Source organism: Ornithorhynchus anatinus, chromosome 19 (genome assembly GCF_004115215.2).
Source record: "Ornithorhynchus anatinus isolate Pmale09 chromosome 19, mOrnAna1.pri.v4, whole genome shotgun sequence".
In the NCBI taxonomy this organism is placed as follows: Eukaryota; Metazoa; Chordata; class Mammalia; order Monotremata; family Ornithorhynchidae; genus Ornithorhynchus; species Ornithorhynchus anatinus.
Window position 1 is genome coordinate 5,103,729 of NC_041746.1, and position 27,162 is coordinate 5,130,890.

General features: G+C 39.0%; 1 protein-coding gene across 14 annotated transcripts in view; it reads left to right on the forward strand.

Moving 5' to 3' along the window:
• Window positions 1-27,162, forward strand: part of CDC42BPA (CDC42 binding protein kinase alpha) — a 214,952-nt gene that overhangs the window by 128,460 nt on the left and 59,330 nt on the right. For 11 of the 14 annotated variants that reach the window (XM_029047251.1, XM_039914760.1, XM_039914759.1 and 8 more), the window contains exons 10-16: window positions 534-700; window positions 1,787-1,909; window positions 7,565-7,698; window positions 11,477-11,719; window positions 11,991-12,101; window positions 20,790-21,037; window positions 24,832-24,937. In XM_029047251.1, the coding sequence (XP_028903084.1) occupies window positions 534-700; window positions 1,787-1,909; window positions 7,565-7,698; window positions 11,477-11,719; window positions 11,991-12,101; window positions 20,790-21,037; window positions 24,832-24,937 (1,132 nt within the window). The remainder of the gene's footprint in view (window positions 1-533; window positions 701-1,786; window positions 1,910-7,564; window positions 7,699-11,476; window positions 11,720-11,990; window positions 12,102-20,789; window positions 21,038-24,831; window positions 24,938-27,162) is intronic. The other 3 variants (XM_039914765.1, XM_039914767.1, XM_029047257.2) reach the window with 1 other exon arrangement.

Consider the following 27,162-nt stretch of genomic DNA (forward strand, 5'->3'; position numbering starts at 1 on the left):
GCTATTCAGAGTGTTTGAGGTTTGGCATGAAAAGGTACATTTTAGTTCAGATAGTGTTGACTCCTTTTTTTGAAGCTGGAAGAGGATTTCATTATATATTGTAATTGCTGGGAGATTGTCACATTTTTCTGTGAATTTCTCCAAGGTGACAACCCGTTATCATTTAAGTACAAGTTCTAGTAAGTGCATTTCTAAAGAAAACTACAAATGGAGGTAATGGAGTAATTGGAATTTGTTCATATGATCGGGCTATTTAAAATTGATTTAGAAAAATGATGTTGTATGCTCTCTCAGGGAATTTCACTTGCAATGTCAGTTGGTTAAGCCTATTTGAGACTTGGATATTTTGGCCCTACATTTTTGTAAATGCTTCTACTTGATAATGCAAGTCAAGCAGTAGTTTTCACAACCATTCTCATAGATGGCATGTGATAATTGGCGATGTGAACTGTAAATCGTGATACGGTGATTGTCATTCTAATTAAGATCTTTCCATTTCATACTTGGACCAACTGTTTTCCCATTTTCCTCAGTGTTCTTTCGGACCGGAGTTGTTTAAGAGTGACAGCTGGGCCCCCCTCAATGGACCTTGATGTTACTGTTCAGAGGACTCTGGAGGACAGCTTAGCAACTGAAGCCTATGAAAGAAGAATAAGACGCCTTGAACAAGAGAAACTTGAACTCAGCAGAAAGCTTCAGGGTAAAGAATTTTTAAAACAGCTTTATCCTTGTGTTGAGTTGGGTGGTTAGAAGTCTATAAAAAGACTTGTTTTCTTACTAGCTGAAAGATTTTTAAGAATTTTCTGAGCTGTTTTTCCACTAGCTTGGAATCCCTTTATTATTTTTATTGACAAGTGATACTTTTTGGTGCTTTCCATAATAGTTTCTCTGCATATAGTCTGTTAAACCCATGTTTAAATTTGCCAGTACTGAACCATGTTTATTTTAATGCCAGTACAAAAAAAGATAGAGCTCATATAATATAAAATATTGATGTCTATTAATATGGAAAATATATCTGTGCCTTGAAACTTACCATATATGAATTGGTATTGTCTGTTTGAGTATTACGGAAGTGTATTGTTCTAAAGTGTTGATTATAAAGGAGGTAGAGTAAAAAATAATTTTAGGTCCCCCAGAGATCCTAAAGTGGAAAAACAAATGTAACCTTTCCTTCATTGTGTGTGTGTGTAAATCAAGTACAGTAACAAGTAGAGTGCAACTGTGTTGCAAGTACAGTAATGCTTTATCAATTTGGACTCCACAAATTCAGAATTTCATATAATTTGGACATGGCATCTAGCCTTGCTTTTCTTTTTACTCTTTCTGTTGCTACTAAGAAAAAGCAGATTTTGATACAAAGAAGAAAATTTTTATGGTAGCCTATGGACAACAGAGTTTCAGTTAACGCATAGTAGAAGACATATAGTGAAGGGAGCAAAGCAGAGCACTTTTTGTCCTATGCTAATTCCTTATATGTGAATGACTTAATTTTAACCACTGTTATACTTAAATATGTGGGTGAAGAAGCATTATATAATGGAACAAGAGCATAATTAAATTCACAGTTTAGGGTATGCATTTATTTGTTTAAGTCTAATGTAGGCTAGGCCTTTGAAATTTATCATTCTTGTAGAGATATACAATAGTCTGGTAGGTAAACCTCTGGGTCAGCAAAGTCCCCTAAGATTTTTCCATGTGTTAAGAAGAAAGTCTGTTATTTTGGCACTTCCTAAGAAACTTGAGACTTGGACAGGCCTCTCATTTTTCTCCCTTGTCTTTAAAGAGTCCACACAGACAGTCCAGGCTCTTCAGTACTCAACTGTGGATGGCCCATTAACCGCAAGCAAAGATCTAGAGATAAAAACCTTAAAAGAAGAAATTGAAAAATTGAAGAAGCAAGTAACAGGTATGTGCCTATAGCCATCGCGCTCATCGCCATCATGTTTTTTAAGGACGTTCTGGGCACCAAACATTGTACTATGTGTATGGGAGCATAAAGTGTCTGCTCTCAGGGAGTGTATAGTATGTAAGAAGAAACAGGTAAACTCAAATTATATACATACAGTAGGATCAGGAGTACAGTATGAGTACAAAGATGATTGGTCATAAAATGTGGCCCGCCAGGAAGTCTTTATTTGGGTGTCCTTCTGGCAGCCTAATGGACTCATTTTTTAAACAGCAAGTCAAATAAATGGAACTATCACAGCATTTTTATTCCTTTAACCATAACTTGGACACTGGTTTAATGCTACAGTTTAAATTCAGCGCAATCTAACTTGTCTCGTATAGCCACCCACCTCTCTTTATCATGCTTTTTGCAGTAATATCATTGGAAATGAATCAACCAGAGGTAGACAGTGATCAGCAAGCATGCCCAAGGGTGCCATCGAAACCGTTCTGGTGGCACGCCACTGCTCACTTCTTGACTGATGGCAGCGACTCTGGCTTTAAGAGGCCACTTCTCATCTGAAGGAATGGTTCTAAGAATCGTGCCATTTAGATCTCTCTCCTGCATGTCTCCCCTTCTGTGGGCAGCAGGAGCACCCCAGAGACTTTGGAAAAGTGGCACAGGTCTCCAGAGCTGCAGACCTGGAAGCAGTAGTGATGGCTACCCTGGTGCCTTTGTCCCCTCTGACCACCTGGCATGTGCTCTGGTAACTTCCTGAGGGTATTTTTTGTTGTTAATAAAGAGGGAAAGACCAGGGTGTATCATATGGACAGGTTGCCTTTAGGTCTTTGGGTGATCTATAGATACCGGTAACCATGTGAATATATAATCAAGTTGGAAAGACTGGACTGTCTATATTCAATATGTCTCTGCAGCCCCTAACTGTAGCCTGCTGTTAGACTCCTGGGGAAGCCAATTGGAAGCTATGATAGCAGATGGTTAGACAGGTATGAAGGAGGGAAAGCCTCATAATAATAATAATTATGGTATTTATTAAGTGCTTTGTATGTGTCAAGCACCGTTCTAATTGCTGGGGTAGATACGTGGTAGTCAGTTCGGACACAGTCCTTGTCCCACATGGGGCTCACAGTCTAAAAAGGAGGGAGAAAAGGTATTGAATCCCCATTTTACAGTTGAGGAAACTGAGGCACAGAAAAGTGAACTGGTTTGCCCATGATCACCCATGATCACCCAGCAAGCTCTACCACTAGCTAGTGGTAGAGCTAGGATTAGAACTCAGATTCTCTGACTCCCAGGCTGTGCTCTTTTCCACTAGGCTACATTGCTTCCCAGAGGCCCCTCAATTACCCATGAACTGATCATCTTTCCTGGGCTACTCCTGCCCCATGGCCATTCTTTGAGGTAGCAGAGTTGTAGCTGGATAGGAGGTATTATTTTAGGGCCATGTACACCCCTCCCAGTGAATTGTTATATAGGACTGCCATTGCCCCAATTAGGGCTAAAGCTCGGACCCAGGGAGCTGCGAATTCATTCTATCTGTAGATGTCACCTGAGCACTTGGGTAAAATACATATTCATGTCTTAGGCTAGAACATACTTCACAAATAGTGTTGTTTTGAAAAATGGTTCTCATTCCAAGAAATGCAAAATATGTTCATCAGGGAACTCCAGCATCATCATCCACATGGAAAAAACCAAGTTTGCTTAGCTTGTATTACCTTTCTGATAAATAGAAACACTTACTATACTTGATGGTTCACTGGCAGCAAGAGTGAAACAATGTAATTGTGCTGAATGTCTAGGACAAAACTGAAAGACATTGAAAAAGGTTACACAAAAGACCTGAGGTAAGACCAGAGGTGATTTGAGTTGAAGGGGTTTTTATGTGGCTTTGGAAAGTTCCCCTTTTCTGTGAGGAAAGAATGTGGCTTTGATTGGCAGGGTCTTGCCCATTGCTAGACTCCTAATTTTCAGAACACAGTCAAGTAGTTGGGGTCTGAAGTTGGCACAGGGGCATTGGAGAGTTCAGAAGTGCTTTATCAGTTTGGTGGTGGAAAGATTGGGGGAAACTTCTTTTTTTTCTTGCCTACCATTTTCCCTCCTGTTGTTCTCTATTGATTTTACTGGCCACCTCCTTAGACCTTGTTAAAAGCATTTGATTTTTATTAGTATACTTTCGTTCAGGCAACTACTAAATGAATTTGGCTACCCTGAGAAGTTCATCCAAGACCCCCTTTAACACTGTGAGGGCATAAGGATGGCCTATCTGTAAGCCTCTAGCCATTGCTGAGGATCAGAGGTAGATTTGCTCAGTTTACTAAGATACTTTCTTACAAGTTGGATATTTTCCTCATTACGTTAACATGAATATGCCTAAATTCTTGGCCTTACTGGCTACAAAACTGGCATGTTTCAGAAATACATCTTAGGCTTTTTCTGTCCTGATCTTTCATGCTGTGAGGGAGGAATTTGATTTAGTATGTTCCTGCTGTCTGGATTTTTGTGGGAGGAAAGACAATTGCCTGTATTTGATTAGAACAGTAGGAGAGTAGTGGGGGAGTGAAGAAGGGAAAGGGAGGAGGGAAATTGAAGCAAGAAAAGGAAAAGAACTTTAAGAAGTTACTGCCTCAGGAAAAGAAAGAACAACAAGAAATTAGAAAGCTGAGGCTTCTTTGGTGACCAGATCTTTTGAGTTTGAAGTGAGGCATGGGGAGAAGGCTGAAAATGCAGGAGAGAGAGGAGAGAAAGAGAATTTAAAAAAAGACTAGGAAGGAGGGAACATACTGAAGGAGACAAAGAAAGGGAGTAGAGAGGACAGGAAAGAATGAAGATTCTTGTACTTACCCTAGCACTTAGTACTGTGCTTGGCAAATAATAAGGACATCTCTAAATCACAGCAATCAATACCAGTATCACAGCACTAAACAGTATCACGGAAACTATATCCAAATTGTACTTTCCAAGCTCTTAGTACAGTGCTCTGCACACAATAAGCGCTCAGTAAATACGATTGAATGAATGAATCTCTGAGATTGAGCAATGCATATTGCAGTACTATGGCAACGGTTGGGTTTTTGTAAGTAATGCCGACAAGGGCCGCATCATAAGCCAAAATATGGTGGTAAAGGGAGTATAAGTACTGGTGGAGGGACAATCGTGGGTTGCTGGTAGCAGCTGCAGTGGCGGAAGTAACAGCTGCAGTGGCAGAGTCTGCCCAAGGCAACTTAGGGTAGGAGAGGCAAGAGGGTCAGTTGGGGACACGGTGTGGGGAGACACCTGATCCTGGAGCATTGAGCTTAGACCAGCAGAGTCATTTTAGCCATCCTTCTGCTCCTCGTGGGTCATGACAGGAAGAACATTAATTGCTCAGAAACTCCCAGGAGGGTCTGCAAATCATCTAATATCCTTTCTGTGTCAATAGAGGAAGGAATCTCTGAAATTCTAGGCCATAACCCACTGTGTCGATTCTCCAGGTGGCTTGAGAGCGACTACTTGTTGAGGTTAGATCACGCAGAGAAGTGGCAGGTTCTCTGATTCTACTTTTGGTGATCCTGCCATTCCCTCTCGGCAGAGCCTAATCAGATTATTTCTCTTAATGAGACTTTAAGAAAGTCGCATGTCACCCTTATGCTTTCAGTTCGTGAGGCAAAGTTATCATTTTTTTGTCTCTGAGTTACCTAAGAGAAAACTTCGAGAAATCCTCGATGATGCCAAGTATGTAAAGGAAGAAAGAAAAGTGAACTGTGGAACAAATTAGTTCACTCATGGAAGAGATATTTATATTGGCTTAGTAGACTGACACACCATTTTCCTGTCCTAGTGATTTCAGCATGCAAAGACAATGAGTTGTTCATTTTTGGCATCGAGTGAGAATCTCTTAAATGCATCCTTTTAAGTTTTCAAACAAGAATCAGCACATGGAAATAGAGGGTAACATTTTTGTGGAAGACTTAGTGGTTTTCCATTTACTTTTGCAATTCTCATATTTCCAAACTTGCAGTTATTTTCTCTTTTTCTTCTTTATTTTGGAGCTTATTTTTTCCAGGAATTAATGCTTTGCTACTGAAAATGTCCCATAAATTAGGAACAGAATATTTGATCATAAGATAGAAGTGTGCTTTGGTATAGAGAAGTAATATTGACACTGGCTAGAAGTATAAAGAGCTAGTTCACTTATTGCTGACTAGCTTTTTGGCCAAGTAGAAGTAGTATTTACTGAACATTCACTTGGCACATTGTACTGTGCTGGATGCTTGGAGGCTGTAGAATAACAAAATGACACATTCCCTGCCCACAAGGAGCTTGAAGACTATGTTAAGCATTTGTGAGAGTACAACCAATCTTTTTTTCTGTTGTTCCCTCCCTAGTGCTTGGTACTGTTCTCTCCCTTTTAGAGACTTTGCAGTCTTTTGGGGCAGAAGGGCAATGGGAGGAAGATTCAAGCTATAATTCAGAGTAGCATAAGTACATAGTAGTAGTAATGGTATTTATTGACTGCCTACTGAGAGCAGTGCACTGTATTAAGTATTTGGGAAAGTACAGTAACTTTATCAGGATGAAAGAGTTGAAATTGAATATACAGTTGAATACTCTTATAATTCAGAAGTGCTGATGAAGAATATGAATACCTAAATGGTAAGGGTGACTGTTAGATTGAAATAACTCAGGGTGTTGGATATCATTTGAGAAAGGCTTCTTGGTAGAATCATAAAAATTGTTTTGTGATTTCACTCTGTCAATCAGATTGAAAAAAGTGTGCCTGGCAGATTCTCAGAAATGTATGAAATCTCCCAAACTACTCCCTAATTTAAGATTTAGGTTATACATTAGACTAGTAGACCCTGGACACATCATGCCCCTTCCGCCAATGGAGGCATGCATGCTTGGTGAAATTAAAGTCGGAGGTAATGTGCAATATGTACAATATGCCAAGAGACATCAGTTGAAAAGCCATGTTCAGTTTTTTTGTTGGAGTTTTGAAATTGGAACATTCTGAGTTAGACATATTTAGCAGCATTTGTTTGTACTCTTTTTTTTTAATGTTTTATTATGTAACGGGTAACAATTTCAGGAAGTCACTTAGTAAGGTATAACATATAGTAAACTATGAAAGAAACAATTCACAGTTAGAAAAGGGCTCGATATTACAAATGCAACTGAAAGTTACTTGATGATAAATTTGAAAGTGCTTGTCAGCAGTGTAGGAAACAGTCTTTCAAGTTGAATTTTTAAGAAGTACTGAAGGCATTTCTATGAGGGAGTTGATAATAGCCTAGTAGACGTTGTGGTCATAGTTATCAAATGCTCATTGAATGAAATGTGGCATAGTAAATGCTTGGGAAAATACACAGAATTTAACATTTAGTAGCTTAATGCGTCATGAGCCATGTTAGTATTGTGGCATATTACCCATTGTGTAACAGCAAAATAATACTTATGTCATTTGCCCCATGTCTTTGGAATGTTATCAAGATAACCAGACTTCAGTGATATCAAAATGCAAAACAGTACATGGTGTTCATTTGAAAGAAAAGAAATGTGTAGGACCTCCTATGGTATTAATGATGAATTTTTTCCATTTGTTGGTATAAGTAATGATTACCATTTGAGAGTTCAGTGAAATCTTTTTTTTTTTTTTTTTTTTTTTTTTAGATTCTGGACACCTGGAACAACAGCTTGAGGAAGCTAGTTCTGCAAGGCGTGAGCTAGATGAAGCTTCTAGACAAATCAAGGCCTGTGAGAAACAAATCAAAGCACTAAAGCAAGAAAGGGAGGACCTTAATAAGGTAAAAAGAGTTGTATATTCCTTATCAAATGTTGTTTCAAATAAGATCGTTCACGTAGAGAACAGTCAGCCTAGTTTTCCCAGAACCTATATAAGTTTTCTGGGAGGTGCAGTAGTTTTTTGGGATTTTTTGTTTAACCATTAGAGGGCTGCTTAGTGCATTACAGTAGCAATGCCAAATTTATAAGCAATGCATTCATCAGTCCTTTAGTGGGAAGAAAGTCAGTGCTTCTCCTAGAGTGATTTTCTCATTACAGTAAAAGCTTTACTCTGTGTCACTTTATTAACCAGAAAGCTCTAGGAGCCAGCATTTCTGTTCTCCCCCAGTTGACTGCCCCTTCAGAAAGCCTCCGTTTGGCAGGAAGAGTTTACAATGATGTTGGTAGGGAAGGGGCCATTCTCTGGGGCCTTTCATAGTGTGTCTCCCAGGGAGCCCTAGAAGACCTGTTCTGGAAAGGCAGGGAAAGACAAATCATTAACCTGATATGTTTGGGGAAAGTGCTGGAATTTCCTAGTCTGATTTTAATGTAACTGAAATCTTTGGCTATCCGGGAACTTCCTATATAACTTCCTCACACAGATAATAGGTACGATTTTTACCGTTTCCAAGAGTAAACTTAAGCACTGGATGAATTGGACATAATATTAGCAAGCTTTAGATTTATCTTAATATTTCAGTTGGTAAATGATAAATGATCAAGGCATGAATATACTTTATGGATTTTAGTATCATTCCTTTTTTATATCATTATCAGTAGTATTTGTTTGGTGTCCACTCTCTGCCGAGTACTGAACTGTTTTAGAGAGTACATCAGAGAGAAAAGAAAGAGTTACGGACCTCTTAGAGGTGTACAGTCTAATAGGAAACATTCTAACCATATACTTTTGATTTAGGAGAAGATCTAATAACCAAAATGATAGTCACAAATTAAAAAGTAGTCACTGTTGAAAAATGAATGTTTTGGTAAAGTAAAATAATAGGATAATAAACCTAGCATATATAGAAAGAATCCAGGACAAAAGAAATGGAAACTTCCATATTTGACTTCAATAAAAATTTATTTGCTTTGATTTCATAGGATTTTTTTATTTTAAAGAAATGAGAACTATCTATAGATTCATACTCTTTAGAAATTATAAAAAAGTCTCAACAGAAAATTTTGGAAATGCTCCCAAGCCCTTGACTGTTCACAGTGGTATTTGGGCTTCCAAGGGATGCCAAGGAGATTTAGGCTTTTGCATAGAATTGTTGCATAATGTTGGGGTTTTTTTGCTTATTTAAATTCTATAACTAAAAAAGTACAGTTGTATCAAAATCATAGAGAAGATACCTGAACCATTCATGGAAAAATGGAAATTCATATAACAGAGAAATTGTATTCTCTAATTTTAAGGAATACTGAGCCATCTGGGAAAATAAGTGGGAGAAATGACCATTCAAATGGGATAATCCATTTCTCTTCTCATGAGGGATTTGTATAGACCTTGAGCAGAGTCAGAATCACACTCGGAAAAAAGCTGTGTCATTATGACTTTATAACCCAAACCCTGGAAAGTATATTATTTAATGATCAATTGGCGATACTGCTTTTTCCTTCAAGCAAAATAACAGATTTAACATGAATTGCCTTACAAGCAGTGTGAAAACTCTTCACAGAATGACAAGTCCTCTCCAACAGCAGCATAGAGGTTGTAGAAAATTTGTAAAATTTTATACATAGTTTTATACATAGTTTAAGCATGGCCTGGGTTGAACACGCTTTTGAAATAGTTACTTTCATTTATAATGTTAATCAGAGGGATTAGTGAGCCTGATTCTCCCCTACATCATCCTACCTCCCTTTTTAATGGGAGGGAGGGAAGTGGTCAGCATAAGTAGATGGGGATGTCTCCCATTCAAGCTTGTGTATATTGGGGTGCTTCACATAGCTCTGGGGAAAAATATTAGCTCTCTATATTCTGTGGGATCTGTCCTCAGATTCCTTTTCCCTTACATTCATTCCTTCAATTGTGTTTATTAAGCAATTCCTGTTATATTGTACTCTCCCAAGCACTTAGTACATACAAGTGCTCAATAAATACCATTGATTGATTCGAGCGGGAAAAACGGTATTGGAGTTTGTGGTACGAGAAGCATAATTTGGAGAATGAGAAAAAATAAGAGGAGGAGGCATTCCCCAGCCTGGAGGGGAGAATCAAGTTGAGTAGGTCCCTCCTACTTAGACTGTAAACCCCATGTGGGACAGGGACTGTGTCCAAACTAATTCACTTGTACCAACCCCAGCATCAAGAATAATGTTTGACACATACAAAGCACTTTAGAAATACCATAAAAGAAAGAACAAAATTATCTATGACTCCTTTATTTGCAATTGTTTAAGCTATTTATATTTTAGGTAAGTGATTTATGAAGTTTAAATAGAAGATTAAAATTACATCTGGGCTCACAGAGAACTTCACACATAAACTAAAAGTATGGGACCAGAAATAGGGTAGTGAAGGATTTCATGGAATCTTCATGGTTCCCTCTGTGCCTTTATTTTCAGCCCACATTCCTGCATGGTTGCGATTTATATTTAAAAGCTTAAAGCCAGTTTCATATTTGGCCTAAAGCAGGTAGTTTGTGTTTTAGCAGAGCTTGATACTATTTTAGCAGTAATAATAGTTGCAATTTGACGTTGAGAAGGAGCAAGTAATTAGTGGGTGAAATCTGGCAGGTAGTTTGTGTTTTAGCAGAGCTTGATAATATTTTAATAGTAATAATAGTTGCATTTGATGTTGAGAAGGAGCAAGCAATTAGTGGGTGAAATCCCCTGCCAACTCCAACTCTTTAGAATGAAAGTAGGATGAAATTCCATTATTTGCATTTATATAACGGTTGTCTCTAAAGATTAGGTGCTTAACGTCTCTATATTTGTTAATTCTTTAAATTATCTTCCAAAGTGATTCTTTCTTCATTTTACAGATAAGTGTACAGGAGGCACAGTCAGTCAGTAGCTCTTTTCTGTAGTTGCTAATGGTCCAGTGATATTAAAATATTTTATAAATATATATTCAGGCACAGAAAACCAGCTTAAGATCCATGTCATCACAGTAGCAAGAGCTCTAGGCGTGTAACTCATGCCCTGCCAAATCATCAAAGCTAGGTCTAAAATTTCAGGCCTATACTTTCACCTCCAATTTGTGTCATTTTAATAGTGTAAGAATTGTGAAAGTATTTGTTTCCTAAAGAGTGGCACCAGGGGCCTGTGGATAGATTCTACAGCAGAACTGAGGCTGTTGTGACACAGCCTCACCTCTGCTCACACCTATGCTGGCACCACTAAGTGTATTTAGAAGTACTCCCTCATGCCGTGGTTTTGTTACCCATTGATGGTGATTAGTGTGTGCTTTTCTTGCCGTTCTGTCGTATTTACGTGCTGAAATTATTTTTGTTCTTTATATAAAATTGGGATTTTTTTTAAATGTGGGGGGGGGTTGTTTTTGTTTTTAAAAAAATTTCACCTTATAATTTTTTGGACTAACCTTTACCACTGCTTTATTTTGGAGAAACTAAGGTGCTGGAAGATTAAGTAATCTATCAAATGCTCAAAAACATGGTGGTATTGAAATCCTAAAGATCTAGCCCTGTTTAATGCCATGTTTTTCAGTTTTACCCTTGGATTCACAGAAGTGATTCCTCTTGACTCCAGCCAGCAGTGTATTTTGAAGGCTGAATTTGACCTTTAGCTTTTCGGGATTAGTAACTTTTTTTTTTTTTTTTTAACACGAAACTGTAGGAGCTAGTTGAGTCTAGTGAGCGATTAAAATCCCAAACCAAAGAACTGAAAGACGCACACAGCCAGCGGAAACTGGCAATGCAAGAGTTCTCGGAGATGAACGAGCGGCTAACAGATTTGCACTCCCAAAAACAAAAACTTGCTCGCCAAGTTCGAGATAAGGAGGAAGAGATGGAGGTGGTGATACAAAAGGTTGAAAGCTTAAGGCAAGAACTGCGCAAAACAGAAAGAGCCAAAAAAGAGGTTAGTAGTCAGGCAAATTTTGCAGTTAATTGGGGTAATAGTTATAGCTCTCTTTAAACAACAGAATTAATGCCTATTTCACTTTCTTTTTAGTTTTTGAAAAGTAATTCTTGACCAAAGCTTAATAGCTTGGTAGCAATATCATTTAGTGGAGATTTGAATGATTGAGGGTTTTTTTCCTTCAAATAAGAGATGGTGGTAACGTGGGGAGAAAATATTATTTAAGTCCAAGAAAACTGTATCAAAACCTACTTGTATTTGTTTTTCAAAGCTGGAAGTCCATGCAGAAGCTGCAGCTGCAGAGGCATCCAAGGACCGGAAATTGCGGGAACGGAGTGAACAGTACTCTAAACAGCTGGAAAATGAATTGGAAGGACTGAAGGTCAGTTGGTTGTGATATGATTTTTTTTTTTAGTCTAATCAGCGCTGATCCCCTCCTTGCTCTAGGTGGACACTAGTTTTCTTCTTCTATGCCCTGGAATCCATGACCTTTGGAGATTTGCTGTTTGCCCCGCAGCACTCATGCGCATATCTTTAAAGTATATTTTGTACATTATTTATTCACACTGTCTCCCCCTCAAGAATCTAAGCTCGTTGTGGGCAGGGAACGTTTCTGCCAACTCTGTTGTACTCTCCCAAACACTTAGTATAGTGCTCTGCACAAAGTAAGTGTTCAGTAAATGCCACTGGTTGATGAATTGATTCATATTCATGGAAGGGAGGCTAGCCCCCCTGTGATCTTGTACCCTCCAATTCTCCCCTTGCTCTGGAGGCTTTTGGCTAGTTGGCAGAGGGCTGCCACTCCTATGACAGAAGCCTACATGCTCTCAGCCTAAGCTGCTGGAAGGATAGAAGAAATTCCATCATTTTATATTGATCGTACTGAATCCCCTTTGAAGGAGCCAACCATAGCATAATTTCTGGACAGGAGAATAGTAAGAGTAATATTAATAGGTGACAGTCCCTACAACTTCTTGAACTGGATTTGAAGGCTTGCTCAACCCAGGTGTCTGAAAAAACCTTGAGAGTTTCTAAAGGGCAGAAAAGACCCAAGTGTTTGGCTTATTAGCTCTTGGAAACTTTGTCCCTGACAGTCCTCATTTCCACCCAAAATCCTTTCCCTTTTCAGTGTTTCCAGTATCAAAATGGGAAGTTGACACTTATGGGAGTATTTATTGAGTGCCCACTTTGATGCAGTTAACTACACAAACATCTGGGAAGTACAAAATAAGCAAGTGAGACATTCCCTGCCCACAAGGAGCTAACACCCTAAAGGGAGTGACAGACGTAAACTATTTGCAAACATAGTAACTATTTACAAACACAGTGGAGAAGTAGCATGGCCAAGTGGAAAAAGCCTGGGACTGGGAGTCAGAGGACCTGGGTTCTAATCCTGGCTCTGCCAATTGCTGTGTGACCTTGGGCAAGTCAACTTCTCTGTGCCTCGGTTCCATCAACTGTAAAATGTGGATTTAATACCTGTTCTCCCTCCTACTTAGAGTGAGTGCTCCATGTGGGACAGGGACTGTATCTGACCTAATTAACTTGTACCTACCCCAGCACTTAGAACAGTGTTTGACTCGTGGTAAGCGCTTCACAAATACCATAGAAAAGTAATCAAGTAATTTAATGTACAGTTGAATAAACATTTGTATGTAAGCATTGAAGGTGAGTTTAAGGAGGTTTATAGGAGGAAGAGATAATTGATTGGATTTGTATGATTTGGGATGCTGGAGGAGAAGCTTCAAAACTATGTCAGGATGGCCCTCCCTCACTTTGCTGTAACTAAATCTTCATCCCCTTTGAGGGTTGCAGTTCAGCATGCTTAATCAGTGGTATTTATTGAGTGCTTACTAAATGCAGAGCACTGAATCAAGCTCTGGAAGAGGACAAAGAGTTTGGGAAGGCATAGTGTCACTGTATGAGGATAGGAAGTGGAGCAGTTGTTTTCATCCCAAATTGGGCATGTAAATACATGACCCTTTTATTGTGTAGCTGCACTTTTCTCTAAAAGATCAAATAAGACAGTAGAAGACAATCCCTGCCCTCAGGGAGTTTACAAACAGGTTGGGAGAAAGCCTGAAAATAATTTCCAGATCATAATTTACAGAAAAAGGAGAATGTTTTGCTATAACATGTTAGATTAGTCAGGCTTTTGCTATTGTTTCACAGTTGTGCCACAGCTTGACATTGTCCTATGGTGCGTCCTAAATGTTTTTTCTTCCTAGCCTGTTTATGGTGGAATCAGTGGAGTTCATCATTCAGCAGTTATTTAAATGTCAGTTGTCATCCATCTCTTGCTGATGGCCCACCAGTAGAGTTGTGTTGGTTTGGCGGTTGCATTGTTGGCTTTTCTTATTTTAAGCAGGACTTACCATTTGATTTTCAGCATAGCTTTTAAGGGAAATTAATGGTTAAGAAACTGTGCAACTGTGGTAGGCACAAGCTTCATAACATTCATTCATGCATTCATTTGTATTTACTGAGCATTTACTGTGTGCAAAGCACTATACTAAGTGCTTGGGCGAGTACAATAGACAGACACATTCCCTGCCCACAGTAACCTCACAGTCTAGAAGGGGAGACAGTCATTAATATACATAAGTAAATGAATAAATAACTTACAGCTTTCTATATTTATGTGCTCTGGAGTTTGGAGGGAGGATGAATAAAGGGAGCAAGTCAGGGCAGTGCAGAAGGGAGTGGGAGAAAAGGAGAGGAGGGCTTAATCAGGGAAAACTTCTTGGAGGAGATGTGCATTCAATAAGGCTTTGAAGTGGGGGAGAGCAATTATCTGTCTGATATGAGGAGGGAAGACATTCCAGGCCAGAGGCAGGATGTAGGAGAGAGGTTGGCAGTGAGATAGACAAGATGGAGGAATAGTGAGAAGGTTAGCATTAGGAGAACAAAGTGTGTGGGCTGGGTTGTAGTAGGAGAGTAGCGAGGTGAGGTAGGAGTGGGCAAGATGATTGAGAGCTTTAAAGCCAATGGTGAGGAGTTTTTGTTTGATGTGGAAGTGGTTGGGCAACTGAGGGAGTTTCTTGAGAAGTGGAGAAATATGGTCTGAACATCTTTTAGGGAAACTGATCTAGGCAGCAGAGTGGAGTATTGGACTGGAGTGGGAAGAGACAGGAAGCAGGGAGGTCAGCAAGGAGGCTGATACAATAGTCAAGGCAGTATAGCATAAGTGCTTGTATTAATATGGTAGCAGTTTAGATGGAGAGGAAGGGGCAGATTTTAGCGATGTTGTGAAGGTAGAACTGACAGGATTCAGTGATGGCTTGAATAGATGGGTTGAATGACAGAGAGGAGCCAAGGATGACAACAAGGTGAGAAATTTGAACAATTCCACTAGATAGATCTCTGTTAGCCTGGAGTTCGGTGTTAGCACCACCTTCTTCCAGCATCTTGAAAGACTTAGTGGCTTCTCGATTTGGTTTAAGAGAATCTGGGAGTAGCTTTTGGTTCTCCAAAGACAGTGAAAAACTCTGAGACTGAAAATAGGATTTCACTGGTATGAATTGATTCAGGACCTCAGTTTTCCATCACTGCAAAATGAGAAGCAGCGTGACCTAGTGGACTGAACACGGACCTGGGAGTCAGAAGGACCTGGATCTTATCCCAGCTCCTCCACTTGTCTGCTTTGTGAACTTGGACAAGTCACTTCACTTCTCTGGATGTAATTTACCTCATCTATCATATGGGGATTAAGACTGTGAGCCTCATTTGGGACATGGGCTGTGTCCCACCTGACTGTCTTGTATCTACCCCAGTGATTAGTACGGTGCCTGGCACATAGTAAGCACTTAACGAATACCATTAAAAAAAAGGCCCATGTATGCTTCTACATATATCATCCTGGGTCATCTTCTCTGCTTGTTTCCTGAAAGATTTGCAGTGTTTTATAAAACCAACTTCAGCATTCTTTGTTGCATCCTTAGAGGTGGTTGCACAAAATAGAGGGAGTAAAATGCAATAATTGAGAATAAAATATTTCCAGAAATTGAATGGTAGTTATTTGGGGCATGATTCTAAACTAAATTGGAAATTGGATGATGTTTAAAAATGGAAGATGCTTAGCCATTCGCAACTCAGAATGGCATGAGATTAGTAGGATTTCTCTCCCCAGATGACATTTTGGTACTTCACATTCTCTTCCACCTCCCTTTTCATTATTAGCTCAATTTATTCGTAAGTTTGCCTCTTAGCACTGAGAAAAATTACTCAGTACGGGCTATTATTTTCTTTACCAAATACAGTTTCTGCAGCTTTGCCATTCTGTTTAGTTTTCTCAAAATGAATTTTGTAACTTCTCAATTTCTTATGAGTGTGCTTCATATTCACTCAGTTGTGCCATAATGTGTTTTCAATACACATCTTGGCAAAAGGGCAATTAGGTAGCTAGGGAATTTTACTCTGACAACTGTGACAGTTTTGAGGCTGATAGGATTTGGAGTGCCTCTTCATCAAAAAGACTGCTTTTACACGTACATGCAGTCAGAATGGGTGAATATTGTAGCCCAAGTTTTTCTTAAAACTTAACTTCTGAAGAAGGTAGCCCTTGGAGTATAGGAAGGTTGGATGTATATTATTCCTCTGAATTTTTGGCAAGAAAAGGACTGAATAAATTTAGGGTTTATATTTACGGTCTCTTCCAGCTCCTAAGCAGGAGGATGTTGCAAACCTCAATGTATGATGACCCTAATTGCAGCAATTTATTAGAAGTTCCCCTAGAAATAATAAGGCAGTTGCGAATGATGCATACAGCAGTGGGTGATCGGGCTTATTCCAGTCTAGGAAATAGTTTTCAGAAATCCGTAGAACTTAGGGAATCATTTTCAGCTTGTAAATTTCTACTATCCCAAACACATCTATTAATGCCAGAATCCCTACCTTCATTTATGTTTGGCTTATTTTACCCTATACATCAATGGTCTGACGGGATGCCAGCCTTCACTGTTTTCAGAGTATACAACCTCATTTTCCCCCCAGATAGTGATTCATAGGAAAAATAAGTCAAGAATAGAAAGGAGAGAGGAATTGCACTCAATTTCCCTTTGATTTTAACTAACTGGCTACAAGGACCAGTGCATATTTTTTAATGGCTAGTTTTCTCTAGAGTGTAAGCTCTTTGAAGGTATAGAACAAGTCTACCAACTCCTTTGCATTGTACTCTCCCACCTGCCTAGTACAGTGCTCTGCACACAGTAAGCGCTCAATAAATGCCACCTATGATGATGCCCATTTGTGTGTAATGAAGATGGGATTCACAATTTGTTTTTGCCCAGGGTTTTCATGGAAGGACACAGAGTCAAGATATGTGCAGGATTGTAGTGACTATTAAAAAGCCATTCTTTTGCCGGTCCCTAACCAAAATATCTGTTGCAGTAACTTGCACTGAAAGTAGAACTTGGTTAAAGCAGTGGGAGGGGAAAAAATTATTATATGATTTTATATAATACATTTCCCCAAGAACTCATTGCTTGTATTATTCCTATCAGGAAATAGAAGACAGGTAATGTTATCCCTATTTTACAGATGAGGAGCCCGAGGCAGAGGGGTGAAATGACTTGCTCAAGATTTCGCACTGTATCAGTGACAGAGCTGGAGGTAAAACCCATATCTATCAACACCTAGCTTAGTAATGTATCGTGAGATCAGATTGCTTCTCTAATAATAAATTATTATCATTTTTCAAATATCTTGGGGGCGCTGGCTGTTGGGCAGCCAGGCTGCGGGTCTAGGTCTCATGAAACCCATAAAGAGCTCAGGCACTTATCCCCCAAGTCTGGGGGTAAGGGAAAGAAAATATTCTTGGCAGGCTGCCTGACCTTGTCACAGTCCCCTGCTTGCTCTAACAGTTTAGAGCATCCTGAGCCTCGGTGGATTCTTATGCCTCTGACTCATCCTAGAGCACGGGCCCAGGAGCCAGAAGGACCTGGGTTTTAAAATCCCATCTCTGCCACTCATCTGCTGTGTGACCTTGGGCAAAACACTTCACTTCTCTGTGCCTCAGTTACCTCACCTGTCAAATGGGGATTAAGACTGTAGGAACTGAAGCAGGCTTGTTACCAAGGTGTGCAGAACTCATCCAGGAGGTGGCTCATTGTTTAATAACCTTTTTATCCGACTTAGCTGCAGCGAAGCATATGACAGCTATTATTATTGTATATGTTAGCACTTACTAGGTGCCCAGCGCTGTCATGTTTCAGTTGAACCATTGTGTCAGTCAGAAGCATTTATTGATCCCCTTTCCCCACCACCAATCAGACAGTGGTAGTGAGTGTGTAACTGCATGCAGAGCACTGTACTAAATGCTTGGGAGAGTACAGTACAACAGAGTTGGTAGACAAGATCCCTGCCCACAAGGAATTTACAGATTAGAGGACTGTATGCCTCCTATGGGTGAAGACATATTCTAGGTTCTGTGTACGTTTTACTAGCCACTGAAGCACTGTCTTTTGTTCCATTTGAGTAAGGCGACCTGAATGGAGAGTTCTTTTAAGATTCACTGTTGAAAATCAGCGGTCAGGGAATTCAGCTGTTGTATCATAAGCAAACTGGAATTGGAGACTTGGTTTTGTTTCTTTTTGCTGCTGCTGATATCCAAGGGAATATATAAGATATGCAAATGCTATAAGAAGCTTTTACCACCTACTGTAGGTAGCTAAATGAGAGCTTTGTGAGTGTGCTTTCTAAAATAGGTTTAGGAAACGCCAGTCGATGTTTTTTGCCGATCTGTAAAAAAAGGAATGGTCGGTAAAGAGTTCTCTGGGATACAGCCAGGGTAGAAGGAACTGAGCCTCGAGAATTCCTGACTTAGAAAGTGTTAAATGAAAAAGCTTGTTGAAAATCTCCTCTGAACCTGGGTTTAAATAGAAAACCATTCAGGTGAATAGATAAAGGCAAAGGCAAATTCTTAACATTACATCTGTAAAGCAAAAGAAAATGGCTCCTCTATTTTTGTTTGAAAAATCCCAAACTTTTCATTATTATGTGGAGAACTTGGCAAACCACACTAAAATTTCAAATTGGAAAAGTGCCATAATCTGTCCTTCCCCCCTCATTGTTTTAAGAACTTACCTACTTAAATAGCTTATTTAGGAAGAAAAGCAAGAACCTCTGGAAATGCAACCAGAAATGTATACTAAACTGTCAACTAGATTTGCTCCCGGCAGGGCTCAGTGAATGCTGTTTTTGACCACCCTTTCATTTAGAAGGGCAGAAGATGCTCATTTCTCAGTTTAAGCAAGGAGACAGAACTAATTCTAGTTTAAATCAACAATGATGGCATTTAAACTAGGTACTTAATCTGTTCCAAGCACTGTGCCAAACCCTGGGGTATAGTCAAAATGATCCAATCAGGTGCCATTCCTGTCCCTCACAGGGCTCACAGACTCTGAAGGAGGGACAATGTGTATTTTACCTCATTTTATGGGGAAAGAAATTAAGGCACAGAGAGATTAAGGGATTTGCCCTGGGTACAGTCAAATGGCACAGCCATGAGTGGAATTTGGGTATTCTGACTCCCAGGCCCAGTCTCTTTCTACTAAACCACACTTCTGTGGAATCAAAGTGGAAGAAATGGTATAAGCTTCAAATTGTTAAGAGTTTGGTGGAGGGAGAAGGGTGTCAGAAATGATATGGGAAAGCCATTCCTGCCCATTGCTGATGGAGGATTTCAGCTAGATGTACTAACGGTGATTGCAATTAGATAAATAAATGCCAGGTTTGCAGTGGTGACATCAACTTCTTCCACTTGCACAGTATGCAGTGTCATTCTTGTAGTGCCTTTGTACTTTTACAGCATATCTACAGTTTCATTGCATTTTACAAGAAAACAGTTTTATCTCTGTCTTCTTAAAATGAAAAATTACTTCAAGTCTCATTTTAGATGCCGATGTTTATTTGCTTTGTATTGCTATTGTTAATTTAAAGAGTTTAAAATATTACTGATAGAACTGTTTATGTGTGCAGGCAGCATAGAATAGGTGAGATGTTCATGGGCACTTCCCTAAACTGCTATAGAGCTCTTCATCTGTAAGGCATTCAGTGAGATAGAACAATTACTTAGACTTTATGTGGCAGGTGGACCTATCTTTTCCCTGTTAAGGAAAGGGCCTCATGAGGGAGCTAGCCACAGCATAAAAGCGGCTAGCAAGGAGCAGAAAGGGCAACTAGAAGAAATATATGCAAGAAGTGTAAGGAGAACATGGCTATGGCTTTTGATCACAAAATGACATTGAATACATAATCATTGTGATATGTTTTAAGTGCTTACTCTGTACCAGGCCCCAGACTAAGCACAGGGGTAGATACCAGGTAATTGGTTTGGACATGGGCCCTGTTCCACATGGGGCTCACAGTCTTGATCCCCATTTTCCATGTGAGGGAACAAAGGCAGAGAGAAGTTAAGCAACTTGCCCAAGGTCACACAGCAGACAGGTAGCGCAGATGGGATTAGGACTCAGGTCCTTCTGACATCCAAGCCCATACCCTATCTACCAAGCCACATTTTTTAAGGAATTCAGATACTTTGTCTCTTCTAATTTGAGGGCAAATTTTACCTTTATGCTCATGTGAAGTATATTATTCTTGAAATTCCATTTGAATTGTCATCCCCAGACCTAAAGTTTAAGATGTTTTGTCTTCCTAATTGTTTATAGTGATCCAGATTCATGCACTAAAGGATCTACCCCAGCGCTTTGAACAGTGCTTGGCACATAGTAAGCGCTTAACAAATACCAACATTATTACTATTATTATTATTATTAACTAATCTGTAAGAGCTAATACTTCCTCCAGAGTATCTTTCTACTGGTTAAATGTTAGCTCTAGGAAATAGAGTAGATTTAGGTTTGTACTATGCAGCTAGTTGCATATCCACCCTACTGTTTATTCCTTTTTGAAATTAATGCATTATATAAATGAAATTTTGGGTATAAATTATAGCTGTTTAATATTGAGGTACACGAAGCTATGTTTCTGTGTATTGAAGTCAGTTATTGTTTGGTACATTTTTATTATTCTGATGGATAAGACAACTAATCTTGAGCTGTTATTTTTATAGCAAAAACAAATTGTTCGCTCACCAGGGGTAAGCAGTACAGAACACCAGCAAGAGATCACCAAACTAAAAGCTGACTTAGAAAAGAAAAGTGTATTTTATGAAGATGAATTGTCCAAAAGGGAAACGATACACGCTAATGAAGTTAAGAACCTGAAGAAAGAGTTGCGTGATGCAGAAGGCCAACAGCTTGCTCTCAAAAAAGAAATTATGATTTTGAAAGACAAGTTAGAAAAGACAAGGAGAGAGAGGTAAGATGGTGCCATGGCTTTGAAAATGTCCCAAGTAGTTTATGGTATCTAGAAGTATTTGCAAGCACATCAGCCCTGAAGGAACTCCAAACAGAAATTTCTTTCAATGCATATTTCTTGGCTTGGAAGGAATGTTTGAAACAAAACAAAGTTTTAGGCATCCACCCTAGTTGCTAAGAAATGAACTTGTATATACAGACACAGCATGGTTTATCTTTCTTGAGTTTATTTTGTAGTTTAAATAATTTGGGGGGCAGATGCCAAATGACAAGTTAAAGATCAACTAGTATCAGACTTCTATTTTCCGTTGGCATAGAAACAATCATTTAAACTGGCCTGAGGCCAACCCACCCTGGGTTGTATCCAGTGCTAACATCCATCATCAAGCTGCGTTAGACACAAAACTCCTTACATGCTCCAACAAGGCAATCTGTCAAAAGCACAGACGTCAGCTTTTTTTTCCTCCTGTGGCAGAGCCTGCAGTTGAAACAGCGGATATTTCTTCTTCAGAATCAACAGTATTTAGTGAGCATAGTAGTAGTCGTAAGTATTCAGAGATCAAAGAAAAGAAGTCAGGGATACAATCCCTGTCCTCAAAGGAGCTTATTCTCATACATCACTAAAGATTCTTTTATTTCACTGAATAATACAGAGCGGGGTTTAAATAATACAAGATAAAGATTGAGTTCTATAGGTAACTTTCATGGTAATGTATATATTCTCACACCCACACATATGTATTCACTATATATACATAAATATTTCATCTACCTTTGAAATGCAGTATTCACACTACTTCAAGAATAGAAGAGGAGGTAATTACTTGGAAATATACAGTATTAATCCCCATTAAACTTAAAAGTGAGTAGGGCTTGAGTGTACCCTAATCAGAATTTGAAAATACCCCAAGATCAATATTTGAAATCATGCATACATTCCAAGCACTTAGTACAGTGCTCTGCACGTAGTAAGCACTCAGTAAATACTATTGAATGAATGAATGTCATTGTCACCGAAGCCTAAATCTGTCGTAAAATTTGGGTTTTAGAGTTGATTGGAATAGTCTCCTGTAGCATGTTGCCCTAAAATAGTATTCTGAAGTGCCTTTTTAGGAAGTGTGACGTATACTGAATTCCATTTTTTATGGCATTTGTTAAGTGCTTAATATGTGGCAAACACCGTACTAACAACTGGATTAGATACAAGCTAATCAGATTGGACACAATACATGTCCCAAAAGCGGCTCACAGTCTTATTCCCCATTTTAATCCCCATTTTACAAATGAGGTAAAATCTTTTAACACTGCTTTCTCTTGCTTGGATTTGCTTTGGCATAATAATAATATTAATATTAATATATGTTATTGCATTATCTGCGTGCATACTATGTACCAAGCACTCTACTGACCACTGGGGTATATATCAGATAATCAGGTTGAACACAGTCTCTGTTCTGCATGGGGCTCACAGTCTAAGGAGAAAGGGGTAGGATTTAATCCCCATTTCACAGATGGGGAAACTGAGTCCCAGAGAAGTTAAGGTATGCCCAGGGACACAGCCGCAAGGTGGGAGAACTGGGATTAGAACCCAGGTCCTCTGACTCCCAGGCTCGTGGTGTTTGCACTAGGCCAAACTGTTTCTCATCTTATCTTAACTTGCATCTCTTATCTTAACTGACATTTCATCTTTGACCATGTGAACCGATCTTCAGACAAAATGTTGAGGTAGCCATCATCCACTTATTAGCTTAAATGTCTCTATTAAATACTCTAGAAATTAATATGCTTTCAGGAATACCTTTTTCATCTTTAAAGAAAAAATGGATATGAATTGACTGTTGGGCCCTTTGCTTATTTAAGTGTCTTGCTTACTTCAATCTTTGCAATGAATAATCCTGAAACAAGTAAACAGATGTCAACATTAGAGAATAAGACTTGTGCTGTTTAGGTAGTCATCGGGGAAAAAAATTACTGTACTTGGTCTGCAGCAACCCAGTTATTTATGCCTATACTTAAAATATTAGTATTAGTAACTGAGGAAATAGGGTTTATCTCTTCTCTGCATTCTTGGTGGCCTAGATAGGTTTAAAAGAAGGTGGCTTTAATGCTACTGAAAGGCACTTAGGCATCTGAATGTGAGAATCCTTGTCAGATAAACATGTCTGTTGTGCCAATAGTAAGTAGACATCATTTATATTCCTGAGATAAAAAAATGGAAAATATGAAATGATATGCCAGACTTGTGAAGTTATAGAAAACAACCCACTAAAATATGCTAGAATCCTCTGTAAACCCATCCTTTTGATTAGATTGAAGATTATTAATTTATATTAAATTTGTGGATATTTGAGCCACATTGTATATTTGTTTTGATCACATTCCTTCCACTAAAATTGAAAGGCTTCTCTTACTAGATTAGGTAGAAAGTGGGGGAAAAGATGCACTTCCTTTATTAGTAGTACACATTATAGTATCTCTTTGTGTACTCTCTTATAATTGTGGTTTTATAATAACAGTTGTAGTATTTTTAAGCACTTATGTTCCAAGCACTGTACTAAACGCTGGGGTAGAGTCTCTATAGCTTGGACGGAGTCCTCATCCTACATGGGGCTCAGTCTACAGGGGGAGGAAACAGAGGTACAGAAATGTTGTGACTTCCCCAAGGTCACACAGCAGGAAAGGGCCAGAGCTGGGATTATAACCTAGTCTCCTAACTCCTAATCCCAAAGTCACATGGCAAGCATGCACTGGAGTGCTGGTCTCCTGACTCCCATGTCTGTGCGCTTTCCACATAAGGGCAAGCTGCCTCCCAGCTATAAGAGTTTACAAAGCAAATTCTGGAATGGGAAAAAGATCTGTGTGATGGATATGAACCAAGACACCTCAAATTGTTGCCCATTCTTCCTTGTGCCGTCGGGACAATCAAGGGCAATTTTTGCAAAGCATTGTTGAGGCAAAGATATTGAAGTGTTTCTTGCCCAGTTTTGTAGAGCGGGATTTCACTGAACGTGTACCTAACTGTAGAATGAGATCATATCTAGTGTAGGTCCATCTTAAACCCCCAAATTCCCCCCCAGATAATCCCTAGTGATTTGAGCAATGGAAACAGCAACACTGTTGTCCCACCTGTAGCACAGACTGAGGATATGATTCCCCTGGGCCATTTTATAAATTACAAAATCTAAAACGTAGTGAAATTGTAAGTAAGGTTACAGTTAGCAAATTTGAATACTGATTTCAGCATATCACTTCAGTGCTGCTGATCTGTTTTGGACAATGTTCTTGCCCAATTTATACCCAGGGAATAGATCAGTCAGATCCAATGTGCCTTAATCATTATCCACCCTAAAGTAATGTGCAAAAATTGGTGAAGGAAATGAAATTTCATTTAGACTAAGTGCTTCTGCAGGGCAAGTAAGTCGCTTTGGCTCATGACTACTCACTCTACTTCTTCCCCAGAGGAGACCTAGGAAAATACAACTTTTTACATTTTAATGTCTTTTTGGTTGCTTGTTTAGTTATGTCTTTTCAATTCAACTATATTATCCATCTTAGCATTTAGCAACCTCTAAGTTCAGAGCTAAGGAATGGGGCTCAAAAAGTTAAAAACAATCCTAAGGCATAGATAAGACAAATATACTCAATTCACCTAGCCGTTCAAGTTCAGAGATGGAGTCAGTTAATAAGTCCGGGGCTCAGCCTGTGTCTCTGCCGGTTGATGGGGTTCTTCTCTTTCTTCACTCCACACCTCCTCTCGGTTCACTAGCTGGTTGTTTGTGTTGTTGTTGTTATTAGCCAAAGTGAAAGAGAGGAATTTGAAACAGAGTTCAAACAGAAATATGAACGGGAGAAAGTCCTGCTGACTGAAGAAAATAAAAAGCTGTCAAATGAAGTTGATAAGGTGAGTAGCATTTTGTGTTTGGTATGCTGTTGTTGGTGAAAACTTAATTAAAACCCCATATATTCCTACTCTAAATTCACTCAATTTTCACTGGAAAAATAAAGATGATATGACGAAGATTTAGTAGCAAGGTTCTATTTTGATGGGTTGAGACACTGAGCAAGTTTCTTTTTCCTTTTTGAGCTTTGGTTACCTTTCCCATAAGTAATGTCTAGGCTGCCATCCTATGTGGGCACAACCAGCTGCAGATTGGCTGATTGAGCCATAAGTAGGCCCTCCTCGGGATCAGTACTTATTGTCGCAGTGTCCAAGAGCAACAGGATTAGAGACACTGACTGCCCAGGGCTTGCCAGGGCCTGCATCTTTACAGGTGACTTTTCCCTTTTGGGCTGCTCTCCCAACCATCCTTCCTCCTCCTCTGCCACCACCTCACTTCTACTCAGCCATCTCCCTGACTTGGGAAAATAATAAGGATAATAACAGTAATTATGGTATTTTTTATGTGCTTACTATGTTCCAGACACAGTATTAAGTGCTGGAGTAGATGCAGGATAATCAGGTCCCACATGGGGCTTACAGTCTAAGTAGGAGGGAGAATAGGTACTGAATCCCCATTTTGCAGATGAGACAACTGAGGCTCAGAGCAGTGAAGTGATTGCCCCAGTGCACACAGCAGGTATGTGGTAAAGCCAGGATTAGAACCTAGGTCCTCTGACTCCAAGGCCTGTGCTCTTCCCACTAGGCTACGTTGCTTCTCAATCCCAAATAGGCAGGGACCCTTACCTGAATATTGCCAATGCCATGACAGGATACTCCACTTTGCTTCTTTCACTTGACAGTTATATCTCATGAAGCCTTTAGCTGCTTCCTGAATTGAGACCTGCACTCCGACTTTACATCAAATGCAAACATTGAGTCATTTTCATGGTTCAGTGCTAACTAGGCCAATCAACTAAATTGGAAGCAGAGATGTACAAATGAAAGACTTACATGAAATCTTACCAATGACATATCTTCTGAGGTCTTTCTTTGGACCTCCCCCCTTTTTTTTGTTCTGCACTCCCCCTCCCACAGTTCCCCCTGCCTACACTAGTTCATTTTCTATGTATCAAATATTCTGCTTTTTTCTTTATTTTGTGAAAACTGCTTGAATCAAATGTTTGTGTCTGTGGGATAAGTAAAAAATCATGTAGCTAAATTTAAAAGAGTGGTTTAAGATGTAATGAGTCTTGGATGACGTCTTAAATGAATTAAAAAGAAAATGAGCTCTGTAAGTTTTGTGAGGTTGTAGTAGAAACCGCTGGCTTCCCCAAAGTTAGAGGGTATGACTTTTTGACTTGACCCAGATATTTGTGTAATTTATCTTTACTTATGGGCTAATTGTCACCAAATTATAGGGTGATTTCTTATTTATAAATTAGAACGTTACCTCAGGATTTGAAACATCTACAGATTACAAGGCTATTTCATTTACAATTGTTGTGTGTTAAGTGCAGGGTGTAATTACAGTGGAGGACAATTGTGTAGAGAAATAATTATGGCAAAATTGATACTTTTAGATTAATTTTTAAAAGTTACATTCATCAGGTTGTTCATTTGATGGTTAGCATTTCAAAATCAATGATATTTCTTGAGCATTTACTGTGTGCAGTGCACTGTATTTAGTGGTTGGGAAAGTAGAGTGTAACAGAGTTGGTAGATGTGACTCTTTTAATATTTGTAACTCTGTTAATATTGCCTATAATAAGAATATGACACAGAATTTTTATACATGGGTGATTCCATGGATTTAAGTCTTTAATAAGACTCCATGCAAAGAAACTAAACTCTTTCGGTATCAGTGCAGAAATGTATGTATATGTGATGACATAAAATACAACCTAAATGTATTAATGCATTTGCCTTTTATTGTCATTATAATTAGATCATTGATTAATTATTTCATCAATGATCTCATTAAGCTGATCTACCTACCTTTGTGTTCATGAATCTCTGAAAGAAATTAAAACAAAGCAGGATTTTCTGAGAATCATAACCTAAAGCTTTTCATTTATTGCCTAGAATTAGCTAATTATAAATTCAGTAAACCAGTCATGCTCTTGGAGCAAGTGGTGTGTTGGCCAGAGAGCATGCAGTTTTATTTCTTATTTAATGTTAATTCCAAACATATGAATACAGAAATATTTCCAAATTTGATATGTAAATATTCACTTATTGAAGATTAA